Below are 16,831 nucleotides of genomic sequence, written 5' to 3' on the forward strand. Positions count from 1 at the left end.
GGGTCCTGCCAGGGCTCCGCTCCACTACCGGGCCGGGATCGTCCGGCCGAGAGGGCCGGGACAACACCGGACGGGGCGCAACTCCATCCCGGGCACCGCGGGCATCATCCCTCACCCACCGCCGGCCCCCGGAGCGCGCCCGGGTCACGCCCCCTGACCGGGCACTGGCCACGCCCCCTGCTGCCGCCGGCCACGCCCCCTTTGCGACAGTCGCGGTGCGGCTGGCCTGGGGTCTGTCCCGGTCCCCGTCCCGGTGTCGGTCCCGGTCCCGGTGCCCCCGCCATGTGCGATCCCCAGTCCCGGTTCGTGGCCCGGGCCCGCCGCCGCTTCGCCATGACCCGCGAGTGCGCCGTGCTGCTGCCCGGCGTCTGCGCCGCCCTGGCCGACCCGCGGCAGCCCGGCCTCGACGACACCTGCCTGGAGAAGCTGCTGGACTGGTTCCGCAGCCTGACGTGGTTCGGTGAGTGCCGGGGGCTGGCAGGGACTGGCCCGAGGGGAGCGGAGTCCATCACGGGATCGCAGAATAGTTCGGGTTGGAAGGGACCTCTGGAGATCAGCCAGCACAACCCCTTGCCAAGGCAGGGTCGCCTGGAGCAGGTGACACGGCAACAGGTGTCCAGGTGGGATTTGAACGTCTCCACAACTGTTTGAGGTGCTGTGACACCTGAAAATGCTGTAGGTGAACGCGAATTCATCAGTTCTAACAGTTGGCAGGGCTTACCTCAGCTCAGGGAAGCACTTTAATGAGACAGGACAGTCCTGGCAGTGACCTGCTGTGTTTTCTGGCCTCTCCTGGGCAGATCCGACTGTGGAGCTGGTGCAGGACAACCCGTGTCTGACAGAGCTCCTCACCTCCGTGCTGGCCCTGCAGGATCCCAGCCCCAGCATCCTGTCCTTCACCCTGCAGTTAGCTGGGATCCTCGCCTCCTCTGAAAGCCGCTTCCAGCACCTGCAGGTGAGCCCGTCACCCAGGGACCTGCTGCTGTGGGTCTGTGTCCTCCTTCTGCAGGGACAGCCCCTAAAAACGTGCATATTCTGATTAATAAAGTTATGGCTTGCATGGAACAACTCAGCAAAAGTGACAACAAAGACTTGCAATCACCATTCCTGTTCTCATGTAAAGCTGCTTCTCACTTGTCTCACCATCCATGGGATTGTGAATGCTGGTGTGTAGTGCTCCCCGTTTTTATTTCAAAAGAGTGTATGGGGTAACACTACTTCACAGCAGTCACTGCACACTACTGTATCCCGGGACAGATGCTGTAGATTTAAACTGCACTAACTGGTGTCATTTTCCCTCTGTAGTAGGTCGACAGAAAAGCGAGGGAGCTTTTTAAAGCTGTGCTTTCTGCCACGGGATACATTTTAGTGCAAAACCCAAAAGGCTCCATTCAGGGAAGAGGTGTGTACAGGTGTATAAAAGCAGTCTAATGGAACTGATACACAGAAGTTGTCCCTTAGCACCTGAAAACAAAGCAGTTATTAGTTTTGAAAACTCTAGTTTGTCCATATGTTGCGTTTAAGCATGAGATTCTGAAAATTTCCCATTTTAGTGATACTTGTAGCAACAGGAGGTTTCACCACAGCACTGATACTCTTGACCGGGCCAGAGCAGCCCCTTTGCTCGCTGTTCATTCCGTGTTCTGCCCTCCCTCAGCAGGAGAAGCTGCTGGAGAGGCTCTTTGGCCGGGAGGGGCCCCGGGGCGGCGCGGCGTGGGAGGACGCGTCGGTGCGCAGCGCCTGGGTGAAGGGCGTGCACAGCATGGTGCACCACCAGCCTGCCCTGCTCTTCCTCTGCTCCACGGGTGAGTGAGTGAGTGCTGCTGGGGCTGCCACCTCCCCACATCTGCTGTGTCCCTGCCCTTCCAGGCTCAGATGTCAAATGAGCAAAATGGGAGTCTTTGTTTATTTAAGATTAAAATAAGCCATTTGTCAAAAGCACCGAAGTCGTTGAAAGATGTTGGTTAAGTTAGCTGAGCGTTAAGTTAACTTTTGTTAAGTTAGTTGTGCGTTTGGTTTTTTTCCTCCAAACACTGAAGGTGGTGCTCTTTTGAGAGGGGAAAGAATCTTATAAAATTGCCCTTACAAAATTAAGAGCTATCTGTATTCATATTTGTAACTCCTACTAAAGGGTACATTTCAGCATGATTTTAGTGCAGAAAAGCTAAGCAGAGGCTCATTTACCTCTTTGTGCTTGCACACATTTGCAATCCTGTTGCTGTTATGCCGGTATGTAAATTCTGCTGTTAACACCTACTTTAGTTCGCATGTACAGAGGGGCCTAAAAGCCTGGATTGGTATTAAAATGCAGCAGTGCTGCTGTCCGTGTGATGGAAAAGTGATACTGATACTGCTGTTCATGTTTTTCCTACTGGTTATGTCCATAAATACACATCGAGTGTGCTGTCAACTCTCCTAATGTTATTGATGTTACACTGAAGTCTGATCCTGAGTTATTAAAACCCTGAGGATCTGAAAACAATTCTATTTTCTTCTTCTGTTTGCTTGTTCTTAAGGACTGTCTGACTTTGAGTAGAGACTACAAAGTATAAGAAAACCCCAGCATCACCATTTAAAGCTCTGTGGTACCTGAATTAAAGTCATAAATGGTTGTTTGTTCCTCCAGTGACTTGTTCTGTTTTCCCACAGGAGGCATGGATGTGATCTTCACTCTGCAAGGGGATCCCAGCCTGTTTGTGGCCTCAGCTGCCAGCCAGCTCCTGGTGCACATGCTCACCTTCTCCCTGGAGTCTGAAACATCTAAAGCTCTCAGTACAAAGGACTGTGACTGGCCAGCCTGTGCCCAGATGATTGTAAAGCACATACAGGAGTCACTTCAGTCCAGCTCTGCCTCTCACATGGAGCAGTCACTGAAGCTGCTGAGCAGTTTGTTTGGCAGTTGTTTTGGCAGTTGTTATGCTGCATGGACAGAAGTCCTTTGGTTGGACATAGCAAAGCAAATTGAATCCTTTCTGCTGGAGGAGACAGTTCAAGCACAGCCCCTGCTGGCCAATCTTTTGCTGAACGTGGCACGGTAAAGATCTTGTGGCACCTTGGAGCCCGTGCTGAGATAGATCTGTTTGCCACCATGAGATAGGTTACGCTTACACTTCTCTCTTCTCAGGTCCCCTGTGTTTTGTGGCACTGAAGGCAGCTTTTGGGCATTAGTAACTTCTGCTCTGGAACATTTGACCCCAGTACAGGCAGGTCCTCTGGCAGTGGGACTTTTGAAGCTCTGCAAATGGTAGGACTGCATGCAATGAAATTTCTGCACTGTGCAGGTGTTTCTGCTCCAATTCCCCTCTAGGTGGTAAAAAAGCAACAGGAAATCATCAGATGAATACAGCACATACAGATATTGATTTACAGGCTAAGTAACACTCTTGCCCTAAAATAGAAGGACATTTTTGTTGACAAGGTATGCCTCTCTCCCTCCTCCTTACACAGGATCCCACTCTCTATTTGCATAGCTTGATAAAGCTGCTTCTAAATTCCAGAGCCATTTCTCCTCTTCTGTTAGCAAGGGGACCTTGGAAGAAGGCTCAGATTGTGATACTGCTTTTGTTGCTCTGTCATTGCTGGCTTGTTTAAAAGCCTGCATGAAAGTCATTTTTCTGCTCAGCTCTTGGGGGCAGATATTTGGGAAGGAATTGAAGTTAACTTGTGTTGGTAACTGCTGTTTCCTCCTTGAAGCCCACAAGATGTCAGGATTCAGGCACTGACTGTTCTGCTTCAGCCAATGGACTGTATTTTGAGAGCAGCCTCCCAGCCTCTGGAATTTGCAGGTACAGTTGTGACAGAAAAGTTAGAGGCCAGTCTGCTTGCCAGTATTTTAAGAGCCTGGTGCAGACAAAACTGGAGGAAAAAGAGTAGGAGAAGTGAAGGACAGTAGCAGTGTTTGTGGTAAATCCTACTGCCAGTTACATTTGAAGGGGTATTCATCTACATCACCTGAGTATCTTGGTTAACTTTAAAAATCACAGCCTGTTCTATTCTTTGATGACCTGAGCTCTTCTTTGGTCCTCTAGGTTTGCTGGATGAGTCTGTCAGTGATCCTGGCACTGTTGAGAGTCTCCTGTCCTCCAAGACAACTTGTGCTGGTCTCCTGTGTCAGACCCTCGCTCACCTGGAGAAGCTTCTGTCTCTGGTAACATTCAGAGAGGGGAAAAAAGAGCCTGGAAATCAAATGGTCTTTGAAAGACAGTGTTAAGATGGTTGCAGACTTTTGCAGTAGAGAATGTGCAGAATGTGGAGAGGAGTTGGCAGTGAGGTTTCCATAGTTTAAGGAAATTTAGCACAGTAGGCTCTAAACAGGAAAACAGAGCAATACTGAGACTCCTAAAGAGGGACTTAAGGTTCAACTGTCTTGGTGAGCTTTGTTACCATACCTTGCTTGTACTGCAACTATTGATCCTGAGAAGAAACACAAATTGAGCTGCTTTCCCAAGCAGTGAGAAGAATCTCCTTCCATCTGTGCAACAGTTCTTGTAAGAGAGGAAGATAATTTATTTGTAGTTATTGGCATTGTGGTACCTTAAAAACCCACTAGAAGTTGCGATTTTTGCTGCCTTCTGACCTAAAATTGCTCTGTACTTGAGACTGTTGTTGGCAACTCTTCTCTTTTCTTTCTCACCCCTAGAAACATTTAAGAGTGGATTTACCCTGTGTGTCTTTGCTGAGGTCTCTCATGACAATACTACAATTCTGCAATGGCTTCCTGAGCCCAACTTCTCCTCTGGGAAGCACAATAAGCAGGAATTTGATCAATTGCTTCAGAGTGCAAAAGTCAGCTCTTGATGTTCTTGCAGCACTCTCAGAGGAAAAAGGTGAGTTAATCTTTGCTTTCTTATCCAAAACAATTTTAAAATTACCATTCTGTGTCTTTCTGTATTTCAGCAGGGATTCGACTGCTCCATCTCTCAGTGTTGGTCCTTTGGGTTTGTTTTCTCTGTTTCAGACTGTGACACACTCATAGGAAGTCTATTTGATGTCCTTCTGGCGTATCTGCAGAGTCCAAACACCAGCCCTACTGTGAGTACAGAACTAGGGGGAGATCCACGTCTCTTAGCTTGCCCCAGTGGGGTGTAATTCTGAGAAAGGGTCTGACTGCAGTTCTTTCTTGTCACACTTTGTGTTAGAATATGTGGGACACTTGTCCTGAGTGGCTTGCACAAAACAGATAAAATTGTAACGAGCAAGTAACTGACCAGTACATTGAGAGTTCTTGGGAAGACAGGAACCATCATGTCTGGGAGTAGCACTGACAAACTCAACTTGACATGGTCATGAAGTATTGAATTCTTTTCATTTAGGGGGTTTGGTTTTTTGCTTTGTTTTGTTTGAATGATTGTGATGGCAGCTACAAATCCAAAGCTGGAGGTACTAGAACTTTGTAATACTAAGCTGAACACAGGGATTTTCTAGGGGTTTATTAGAAATGATATTTAAGCACCATGTATTTGTGGCTGGCTTCTTAGTAAGGAGGCACATGCACTTGTTTACTCTGAGAATATCTCTGTAAGTTTGAGGCTAAAATGAATTTTACCTTTCAAGGCATGAAGGCAACACTGCCTCCTCCTGTAGTAAAGTCTATCTGCTTTACATTGCTTCAGGTTCTAAAGAAAACCTTTCAAGCTACATCCAAGTGGTTGGTGCACTTGGAAGAACTGTCCTGCTCCAACAGTCAGTGGCAACAAACTGAGAAGATTTTGGAAGGTAACGAAGCTGTTCCAGCTGGGACAAACAGCAGCTGGTGGCACACATGAAATCTGCTGCTGCCTACCATTCCTGCTCAAAGCACTGGATTCAATTGTTCACAATCATGTTGAATTTAAGTTTAGCTGCCCAAACAGTGCTTTGCAGAACTCTGGGAGAAGCACACAGCAGCAGCAAAAGGGATTGTATCAGATGAAATGATGTAGAGGTTGCACAGGGAGTGCTTCAGTACGGCCTGTTGCCTTTGGTGTCCATTCAGGTTTGTCACTTGCCTTTCACAGATGTGTTTGTGGTGCTACAGAAACGTTTGTGCAGTCCTTGCTGGGAAGTAAGAGATTCTTCTCTGGAATTCCTCACTGCCATGGTTAAGTGCTTGAGAGGTAGGTGCAAAGATTTACCAGTTCAGATTTGAGGAGTATTTCTTTTAATGCTGTGAAAGTCAGTCGGTCTGTTGAAGCATCTTGTGACCTGTAACTGGAGGGCTGAGAAAAGAAGAAAGTGTCAAGATATTTACTCTTAGATCATGATCAAAATCTGACAAAAGTATTAATAAACTTACCTTGCTTTTTCTGTTGAACTCAGATCGCTGCACTTGCCTTAATGGCAGTTTTGGTGAGTTAAACTGAGGAGTGTTGGGACATGTCTGTCAAAGCAGGTGAAAGTGCTTATAGCAGATAATACTTTCTGCTTTTCAGTTTGCTCTGCATTGGAGTCTGGTTTCTTTCAGCAGGCTGGGGGCTGGGCTTTAGGAGGGTAAAAGCCTAGACCTGCTTTATATGCTTGGGATTAATTACTGATGTTCTATTTTACTGATAGCTCAGGCTTTGCAGCAGGTAGCACTGAGGCAATGCTGCTTTTCCTACGGCAGCTCTGTGATGTTGGAAGGGAGGGGAATGTTGTCAACTGCTGTTGTCCCCAGGTCACAGCAGTATCCAGCATGCTCAGCTGCATTAGCACTTTACCCTGCAGCCCCTCTCAGTGCTGCAGTTACTTTTGTTTTCTCTGCCATATGTCTGACAATGGGGAAGGAAGACTATTTTTTCCTCCTTTGAGCAAAGGCATAAATTTGATGAGGCTGGCTGGAACCATGTCCCCACTTGCCCGCAGAAAGTTTTCTTCTTGCTGCTAAAACAACTCTAAGTGCAGTTTTCCAAGTTCCAGTGTCTGTCAGGGCTTGACTAGAAGCTGCTGGGAGAGGGGGAGCCTGACGCAGAACATCTGCCTGGTCCCTGCAGCAGCTCCTCTCCCTGGCAGCTCTCTCTGCAGGCAGTGGCCATCCTTGTAGGAGGCAGAGGACTGTTTGCATTGGAAACAGCTTCATGCTCAGAGGGAATAAAGTCTCACTCCTTTGGATTGCTGTCTTGTTTACAGGCCAGAAGGAGTTCAGGCAGTGTCTGCTGTCCTCAGAGGTGCTGAGGCTCACAGAAAACCTGCTGGAGGACTCGGAGAGCTATGTGCGAGCCAGCGCCGTGACTGCCGTGGGACACCTGGCCCTCATTACTTGCTTTGCTCCAGAGTCACCTGTCATAGAAAATCTATATAACAAAGAGGTAGGATAACCTTCTCTGCATGAGCAGAATTACCCACCAGTTTGCTGTTGTACTGCTTATAGCGTTCTTCACAAGTTATCTGACCGTGCAGACATGACAAGATTTTTCACCTCTGCTGTTCTTGTTTCTTTGCTTGTTTCTCCCCTCACCGTGCTTTCTCTTTTGTCTTTTTGCATCTAGAGCATAGTAGCAAAGCTTCAGGAAATCTTGTCAACAGACTCAGAGGGCTTTCCTAGGAGGGCTGTGATCAGCATCTTCACCAAGTGGCTGAGAGAAGGCTGCACAGGTCAGCTGGAAGCTACAGAGCAGTTTGTCTCCAGAGTCATCCAGACTGTGGAGCGGGACTTAGACTGGGAAGTCAGACTCGGTGGTTTGGAGCTGGTTGAAGTTTTCTGTAGTCAGACCATTTTCCAGCTTTCCCAGTGTCCCTATGCTCCTGTCTCCTCTGCAGTCACAAGCTCCACCCCGCAGAACGAGCTGCTGCAGGTGTTCTGTCGAGCAAAGCTGTTTGGGTTCTTGTTTGGATCTCTGTGTGACTGTGACAAACCCGTGGGGCAGAGGGCCTGTGATGTGCTGGTTGGCTTGAGAGGTCATTTCTACCCCGTGAGTTCTTTGGAGAATCCACAAGAGGTTGACGATTCACCTGCAGGACGGGGCATTGCCTGGTTACAGAAGACTCTGAGACAGGGTTCTCTGGCTCAGAACTTCCCCACAGATGGTGGTGGTGGTGGGGTGGATTTCCAAGATCCAGAGAGCATGATGTTAGCTTTGGGTGCAATAGACTTACTGGAGCTGCATGATGAGCTAAATAAAAGTAGTGACCATGTGGAGGAAAGCCCCCAGTCCCTCTTACAGGACATCCTTGCTACTGTGGGCACCATAGAGGATAATGAAGTTGACTGTTACTGAGCACGGCTTTTGCTCTGAGGGAGCAGTGCTTAGGCAGTTTCCTTCTGGAGGAGAAGGATGGTTTTGTTAGCTGTGAAATGGGTTAGAAAGTCTTTGCTTTAATGCTGATGAGTTTTTGGGTTTTGTTGTTTAAAAGTGTCATTTCCAATAAACTGTTGTTTCTTTTTCAAAGTAAAAAACATTAAGAGTGGCAATTTTTTTTAAAGTTGTTGTCTTTTAAAAAAGCACCAGACCATGCCTACACAAGGAAGCATTTTAACAAAACGAAAGAGTGACTGAAAACAAGCTGTTACAGGCTCCTTTTAGAGCCAGAGTAGCTAAAACTGATGGAGACTGGTTTTAAGGGACACTTGTTTTGACCTTTCTGTATTTATTCTAAAAACAGAGCTCTCAGCTTCCCTTGTGCATTTTGAGGTCTAGAGCAGAAGGTGGCTTTTAAGGAGTCAAAAGCTGATCATCCTTAGCATTACAAATTTTCTCCTATAGATCACAGTCTTGTTTGATCTCAGAAGTGACACCAACATGCTGACTTTGGTTTTAATTGAAGCCAGAAGCAAGTCCATTTTGCTGATTTTTTTTTCAAAGTGCTCCTATTTTCCATTCCTGAAGTATTCAGATAGTTTCTAACTTCTGAGAGAAACTTACACTTAAAGCTTTTTCAAGATAAGTTTGATCCGTGATTAGCTTTGGTAACAATGAGAAACCAGCAGACATAATGTGAATGGCAGCATGATTTTCTGAGGAAAAAATTGCCAGTTTTTAAAAAAACTTGGGGAAAGTGCAGTTTTCAACCTGCTCCAGTATCCTGCCATGTGCTAAGAAGCTTTCTGCAACCTAGAAAAAACCCCAAACCAAACAGTCCCTTTAGCAGCAGATCAAACCTTGGTGGGTTCTTTTCCAGCACTGAGGAGCTACTGAGCATCCTTCACCCTCCTGCAGCCTGTGGAGGGGCAGGAACACGACACTGATTTCGGTGCAGTGCAGGCTGTAGCATCCAGAGCAGTGAAAGGACTTGTACAATCTCCTCCCTGCAGCAGTACAATGGACTGAGGTGTAGTTTGGGTCTCTTGCTGCTGAGGCTGAAGGTTTGCTCTGTGCCTTTTGAGGAAAGCAGCACACTTGCCTATTGCTCCGTGCACAGCTTTATGTGTGACAGAGCCCTTGGGTTTTGTACCAGCAGCTGTGTTTAGGAGAGAATAGCTCTGCTTCTGACTCACAATTCTACCTGAGCTGGGTCTGCACATGGCAAAAGACAGAAGATACTAAAATTCAGGCCTTTTCCTGCCTCTGCCTTCATCTCAGAAATGCAAAGGGTTAGTGAGAGAGCAGGGATTTGCTTTTAAAGAAGTGTGGGGTGTTTGTGGAGTTCCAGCAGTCCTGTCTAGCGAAGGCACTGCAGTTCCAAAAGCAGCATTCTGTGCTGACAGCAGGTCAGCTCTGCTCCTGGAGAGGAGGCAGCAGGTTGCTGGGTGAGCCCCTCCCTCCTGTCCAGCACTGGAATTCTTGTCATTTCAGGGCTGTGCAGTTTAGGAGACTCCAAGGAGTTATTCAGATATCAGCAAATTGAAAAAGTGAGTTGTTAGAGAAGGAAAATTCACTGCTTATTACCAAGGTCTCTCAACTCCCAGACCTATTAATTTTTCATGGAACTCTTTTTTTCTTTTGAATCAACTGGGGTGAGGGTGACATTATGTTTGTAGCATTTACCTAATTGCAGTCCAAAATCATGTTTATACCCCTGTACACTAAAAACCAAATGTACAACAAGCTGAGGGGCTCCTTATCTTTAGAAGGGGTATTTAGGACTTGTTTCCTCTTTCATTAAAAATAGTTCTCCACCTCCAGCAACTCTGTGACAGTGCTGACTCTGTATTTCTGCCCTGTCTGAGCTCCCTGCTTTGCCTTTGTTTTCTCTGCTGCTCCAGTGACAGTGGAGTCCCACTGGCACCCAGGTGTCCCTCTGCCATCCTGCCACTGCTAGCTGGGAGAAGCAGGAAGGGTCATGGACATCTGGGCAGTGTGTGGAACAAATTCCTAGAGAGATTAAGGGAGAGGAAAGCAGACTAAAAACTCCACAATTTTTTTCTAGAGAAAACAATGGGGTGGGATTTTTGAGCTGGAAATTTTAGCCACCATGTTTATGAACACACTCCAACAGCTACTGCTGAGGATCATCCCTCATGCTGGGATATCCTCTCTAGGATGCCCATCTTCACACACTTGAGGACCCATACAAGCCCTACCCCACTTGCTTACACTCACAACTTATTTGAAACCCACTTCTTACCCTCCCAGGCTTTTTCTGCACCTCCACAAGATCCTCATCCCAGCCACAGAGCTTCCTGCTGGGTTAAGAATTACAGTCTGTGCTAAGTCTTGCCAAGGAGCTGTGGTGATGCTGCAGCTGGGGGGAAGGTTTGGTTCTCAAGGATTCAGCCCTGAGCTGCCCTGGCTGCCCCCAGGTGTGTCCTGAGCATTCACTTCAGCAAGTGCCATTGTTGTTTATCCACTTCACAGCTCAACAACAGTTGTCCCTCCAGAAACTAACACCAGCTCACTCTGTCACACAGCACAGAGAAGGAGGGGGCTGCCTGGCCTGCTCTCATGGACATTTTGGGATGGATTTCTCTGGAAACTCCAGTGTCCGTACCATCAGAGCTGTAGCTGTGTTTGGTTCCTGCAGGAGGCAGGCACCACTGAGAGTTTTTCCAACACCCACAGAGCTGGTTCTGGCAGAGGCTGTGGCCAAACATGGGCCTCAGTGCAGGAGGACATGAGGCTCAGGACTGTCCTTTGTTTTTAAGTAGGCTGTGAATAGCAGGCTGGAGAAATACAGGTGGTATTGACAAAAAATAGCACAATTTAAAAAAAATTGTATCTCTGGTGGCTGGTGCTGTGAAAGAAGAAAATTTCAAAGCTCATTTCAGCTCTTTATCTGCACAGGGGCAACGTAAAGTTCTGTTGTCTGATCTGTACAGAGGTAGGAAATTCCTAGAGTTGCTTTCAACACATTTCAACAAAACTCTGAAGAAAGGATTTATCCTTTAACTGCTCAGCCTCAGACACCAGAGAGAATAAGCATCTTTGGCTCAGCCCTGTGCTAGCAATGGCTTTATGAAAGCTGCCAAAGGAATGGCTGTTAATTTTCTGGTTTAATACACTAGACATTTACAATACAAAGAGTATTCTTTGCCTAATTACTCTAATTGCACAACTTAGTCAAAAATGGGCCATAAATATCTAGGGCTGTTGCTTCAGCTTAGATATACATGATCTGTGATTACAGATCAATTTGTGCACATCTATGCAATTCCTTCTGTCCTCCTCTGATAAAATTTGCTCTACCTTTGAATACATATTCATCAAGTCTTCTAAAAACCAGTGTGCATTAGAGAGGAACTTAAACAGCTTCACTGCAGAAGACCTCAGCCATTTACAATGGAAAAATATGCCAGTAGCAGCAGCTCTGTGATCTGTGTCATTTCCCCTCAGAGCAGTGGGTTTTGTCTTCTGCTGGGAAATAAAGCACCACTTCAGCAGGGCCAGACCTCAGCCTGTGTCAGCTGTGCTGCTCCAGAGGCAGAACAGGTCCTGCCTTTAACCTTGGAGCCAGCACATGGAGGAATGGGATTTGAAGGAGCAGTGTGTTCATCTGGACAAGGCAGAGCAGAGCTGAGGATGCACAACTGTAAGGAAACACATCCTGGGGACTCTGCTAAATCCCCCCGATGGAAGGGGGATGAGCAGCCCTCCCCAAGGGTCCCTGCAGAGCTACAGGTGCAATTACACAACAACTTCAGTTCAAGTGAAATGAAATTAAAGAGTGTTTCTATTTGTGGGACCAATATCCACTCTGCTCAGAGCACACCAGCTGAAAGTGTTTATTTGCATGATAATGCACATCTAACAGGGCTGCAAAGATACTTTTCATGTGCCTCCAAACCAAGTTACTCCCCATTTGGCTGTTTGTTAACCTCCATGCCAGGCAGGAACCCAATGTCTGACACTGAAGGTGGACCCACCTCTTTGAGAGACATTTCTTGGTCAGATCAGACCAGACCAGGTATTAAAGCAGGACCTTAACCAGTTCCTGTAGAGAGTTACAACTTGAACTGTCATAGGTCTCACCTTTTCCCCTCATTGTCAATGCAAGATAGGCGGGCATTAATTACCCTCAAGAGATGGAGACCTTCAATCTTCAGTTCTCCCATCTCCTTGCCTTTCACTCCTCACATTTCCAGTCTCCACTGAGCCCATATTCCCTGAACTCTCAGGCTGGGGCAGCAGAAGGATCCGGTGCTGCTGTGCACAGAGATGTCCAGGCTTGCCCAGGCTGGTCCCTCCTTTCTGCACTCAGAGCTTTGGCCTCAAACCAGCTCCTGGGCTGAGCTGTGACCAGCACGGAGGGGCTGCAGAGCCAGGTCTGGCAGATGGTGAATGCAGGCTCTACATCTTGAAACATGACTTGGCGCAGCCAAGCCAGCTCCTAAACAAACCCTTACTAAGCTGCATTAGCCACCACACGTGAAATCTTCTGATTTAGCCCTTACAGACTGGGGCACAGGTAAGTACCAAAACCCATCACTCTGGATAACAAACACCTTGGATGGGACTGATCTGGTGATTACAACTCTCATTACGAGCCAGCAACAAAAAAGCTGCAGTTAAAGCACAAATGACAGTGGTTGCTAAGTGACAACATCCATCACAGCCCTGAGACAAACAGCTGTGGCTGCACAGCAATCCTGTCTTGTCCATGTAATTGAGGATAAAAATGCTGTTTTCATTACTGTCTAGTAACCTTAACTTTGACCCAATGGAGTATTTTGTGCTTTCGGTTCTCTCAAAGAGCTCTGTGAAAACAAGGCTAAATCTTCCACTGAAACAAGCTGAAGTGAATTTGAGTCAAAATACCTTTAATATTGCATGCTCTTTCAGCATATTTTCTTCCCAGTGAAGTAGTGCATAAGACAACATGGCTTTCTCAGTTAGATGGCCCATTTCTGAAAATAGAGAGTGATGGCAGTATTTTCAGTGAAGGTCATGTGAAACAACAACAAAATCAACAAAACCCCACACTTGTTGGCTCCTAAGAGAACCAGTGGGCTTTGTTCAACACTGAAGCTTTCTGCAATATTTGGGAAAGACGATTTCAGAGCTGTAAAAAACATTTGTCCTCAGAAATAAAGTATTTAAACTGTACATTTGAAATCACATGAAATGATGGTGGAGCCGCTCAGGAGCCTGAGATCCAGCAAGGCACACAGGGGTCACTTGCTCCAGGGAAAGCAGTGATGGAAGCAAGGTACGTAAGCACCATTTTAGGGGTGAAAAACCCTAGAGCAGAGAGCACAACTGGCAGATGAGCTGAGGAAGATTATTTAGGACAAAGAGGAGGGAACCCAGTGCTGCACCAGCTGTACCCAGCGGTTTGCTCACCCCGCACGCTGCAGTAAAACCTGTTTGGGGCCGTGCTGGCAGCTGAGACAAAGGGACGGATCAGTCACTGTGCTGTGAGCAGATCACTGTGTTGTGAGGTGACCAGGGAAAGGCACCACGGGGGTGCCCAGCCGAGCCAGAGATGCCGCCCCGGCCGTGCCCAGCCCGGCACAGGCGGCCGGGGCAGCGGAGCGGCGGCTCCGGGCGCCCCAAGCCCGGGATCGTGTCCCGCTGCCAGCGCCGAGCACCGAGCCCCGGAACGTCCTGCCAGAGTTCCTGACCACTGCTACCCCGAGCTCTGCTAATTACACCCTTCCCTAATGAATTCTCTTCTGCTCCATCCACGGAAGCCTCAATTTCCAGTGCCAGCAGTAACAGATCCCTCTCGAAGAACACACGAGTTGCTGGCACGGTCAAAGCTCACCAGTGCGGATAAAGCCAACTTGACTCCTGCCTTGGTCACTATCTCCATGTCAGCCTAGTAAACTTCGATTTTGCATATCTCACCAGAGTAAAATGTCTTTTTTTCCCCCCTCTATATTTTATCTGTAAACAGAGCACTTTTCCTGGCTGTTCTCATTGCTCAGATTGCTTCACCACAGTCAAGAAAAGGACTGTGCCTTGCACTGGTGTTAAACCCCTGTGTCTCTGCTCTCCAAATCCTGCAGCACGGGGTGAACATTGCAGTTCAGACAAAGGTCTGCCTCTCCAGCAGCATTAAATCAGGCAGCTCCTAGGTGCAGAATGTCTGGCTGGCTGCATGGAAGGCATGTTCTCCACATGAGCTGGCGGGCACACAGCTCAACTTTCCTGCCACCACAGGCATGGCATCGGGAGGGGATAAAAAGAGAAGCCTCCTGTCACCCTAATTCCTGTTGAGAGCTTCTGCCCCGTAGGGATCAGCCTTGCCTTCCTCCCTAGTTTGGGAGCATCTTCTCCGTCCTTTATTTATTTCAGCGAGATCAAAGATTCATCTCCATGGAAACGTCTGAGCGCAAAGAGTTTCTGCACTACAGCTTTGCATCCTGCACGGGGGGTTTGGCGCTGGTTTTTTTTTTTTTTTTTTTTGAGACAGAAGCTTTGAGATGATCAGCTGTCAGGTCTCTCCAGAAATGGTGTGCTGAGCAATAATCAATAACCTGAGCAGTGTGGGTATGTGTGTCACTAAGGGGAGTGGAGCTGCCATTCCGCTGTGGAATCTGTGGCCCATGAAGGGCACATGAGGGACACTGCCATGACTGCTCTCCAGTAGCTGGCACTTTGTCCCCATACCTGATATTTGGTGGGACTCCTAGGAGACCAGAGGCATGTGGGCAGAGCTGCTGGGGCCCATCACTGCCCCCCCTGTGCTGCAGCTCATGCCTCAGAGGGGGTGGTTGCAAAACTGCTTGGATTTACCCAAAGGAAACAGTGAGTGACCCAACACCCAGCCCAGCAAAGACCTCATGAATTCTGCATTCAAACTGCTGCCTCTGGGCCAGCAGTGGCTGGGGCACTGGGTCTGTGTCATTCCAGTGATTTCCCTCCCAGTAGCTCTGAGCTCCAATTCCTCCAGCACAGTCATTCCCACAACTAGTTCCCAGGAGAGGGAAAATCAAAAAAATTAAATAAAACAGACATGTTTAATGCTATTTTTGTTCCCTTTTCAGCTCACCACATGGCCACACAAACTGTTAAACTGTTGTTCTGGGGGCAGGAGCAACCAGCCAGGAGGAAAACTATTCAGACATCCACGGCAGCTGCTGCTGACAGAAAGGGGCCGTGGAGCTGCAGCCTCGCAGGAAATCCTCACTTCTACTCAACTCTTACATGAAGAAAAGGAGGACAAAAAGGAGTGAAACAGAACTCATTTACAGGACTCGTATTTCCACAGGCACATCCTAGATAGGGTGGGCAGGGAGTGGAGAGCACGTGGGGCTGCATTTGCACTGGAGCAGAGCTAATAGCATCCACCTGGAGAGCATCAGCCAGCACCTGGGGCAGGAGGAAGCCCCTTCTCCCAGCACTGCCAGGGGCACAGATTCTGCTCTTGAGGAAGTCAGACCACTCCTCACTGCTTGGGGCAGTGCAGAGCCCCACGTTGCCCATATGCAAGCAGAATGTGATTTTTATAATCATATTAAAAAAAAAAAATTCAAAATAGCAACTGTGCAGAGAGCAATCCAGCTGCCAGCATTTAGCCTTATCCTAGGGCACAGGCAGAATACGCCAGCCATGAATTAATACTGCATAAGCTGCACCATGCTGAGTTTCATGGCTTAATTATAAAAGAGAAAGCAATAATCAAGGGATCTGTAAGGCTAATAAATGTTCTGAGAACACCAAATGTGACACAAGAGCCGCAGCCAGTGCGACAGGACATGAATGCATTTAAGAAGCACATTAATCACACCCTGTGTATTAATTCACAGTTGGTTCCCAGTGACAGCACTTGGCCTTTAGCCGCCTTTGTAGCGTCACCAGGCACAAGAGGATCCTGGCCCAGCCCAGAGCAAACTGGGCTGTGGTCAATTCCCCAGCCAAAAATCACAGCCATTGTCAGCCCAACGAGACACTGAGATGAGCTCTGACTCAAGGCTCTGCAGCCCTGTGCTTCTCCTCTGCCTGGTGCCTGAGCTGGGTTTAGTGCCCACCCCTGTCCTGGCATCCGGAGGTTTCGGGGTCACTGATGTGCCCAGCACGAGCCACCTGGCAAGGGACAGCACAAGGGGAGAGTCAGGCAGATTCTCCAGTCACCTCTGCACCAAGATACTTGAAAGCACTTCTGTTTCTCAGTGCCTCCGACTATCTCTGCTCTCCATCTCGTGTTTCATCTCACTGCAGCGTTTTAATTACGCAGACAGAGCGTGTCAGGGCTCTGCCTCTCAGTCACACACCTCCCTCCTTCTGTGGGGAGAGCCTGTTTCAGATTAGTGACCATGTGAAACTTGATGTCTCTACATGTCAGGGAAAACTCTGATCAACCTTAAAACTGGGGTGCCACCAGAAAGTTCTCCACCTGCACTGCCACACAGCAGTCCCCAATTCATGTAGGCTGAGATGCCAGTGCAGGACACGACCCAGCCCTGAACTGTTGACATCAGCAAGACACTCCCCGAGCTGAAACACTGCAGGACTCAGTGCCAGACAGCATATATAGAAACTTGAAATGATCCCAAACATCCATTTCTGCCCAATAATTTATTGGAATCAGAAAGTTTCCTATCCACAAATGTCTC

General features: G+C 48.0%; 1 protein-coding gene across 1 annotated transcript; it reads left to right on the forward strand.

The window, feature by feature from the left end:
- Positions 1–226: 226 nt before the first annotated feature.
- On the forward strand, positions 227–8,347 carry BRAT1 (BRCA1 associated ATM activator 1). The gene is made up of 13 exons (XM_066198257.1): positions 227–460; positions 801–955; positions 1,658–1,805; positions 2,650–3,034; positions 3,125–3,244; positions 3,694–3,785; positions 4,029–4,147; positions 4,640–4,826; positions 4,958–5,031; positions 5,613–5,715; positions 5,997–6,095; positions 7,087–7,265; positions 7,446–8,347. The coding sequence occupies exons 1-13, from the start codon at positions 283–285 to the stop codon at positions 8,172–8,174; spliced, it is 2,568 nt and encodes an 855-aa protein (XP_066054354.1). The 5' UTR covers positions 227–282; the 3' UTR covers positions 8,175–8,347.
- The last annotated feature ends 8,484 nt before the right edge of the window (positions 8,348–16,831 follow it).

This window comes from Chamaea fasciata, unplaced genomic scaffold (genome assembly GCF_029207755.1).
Source record: "Chamaea fasciata isolate MVZ Bird 193981 ecotype frontalis unplaced genomic scaffold, bChaFas1.0.hap1 SCAF_16, whole genome shotgun sequence".
NCBI lineage: Eukaryota > Metazoa > Chordata > Aves > Passeriformes > Sylviidae > Chamaea > Chamaea fasciata.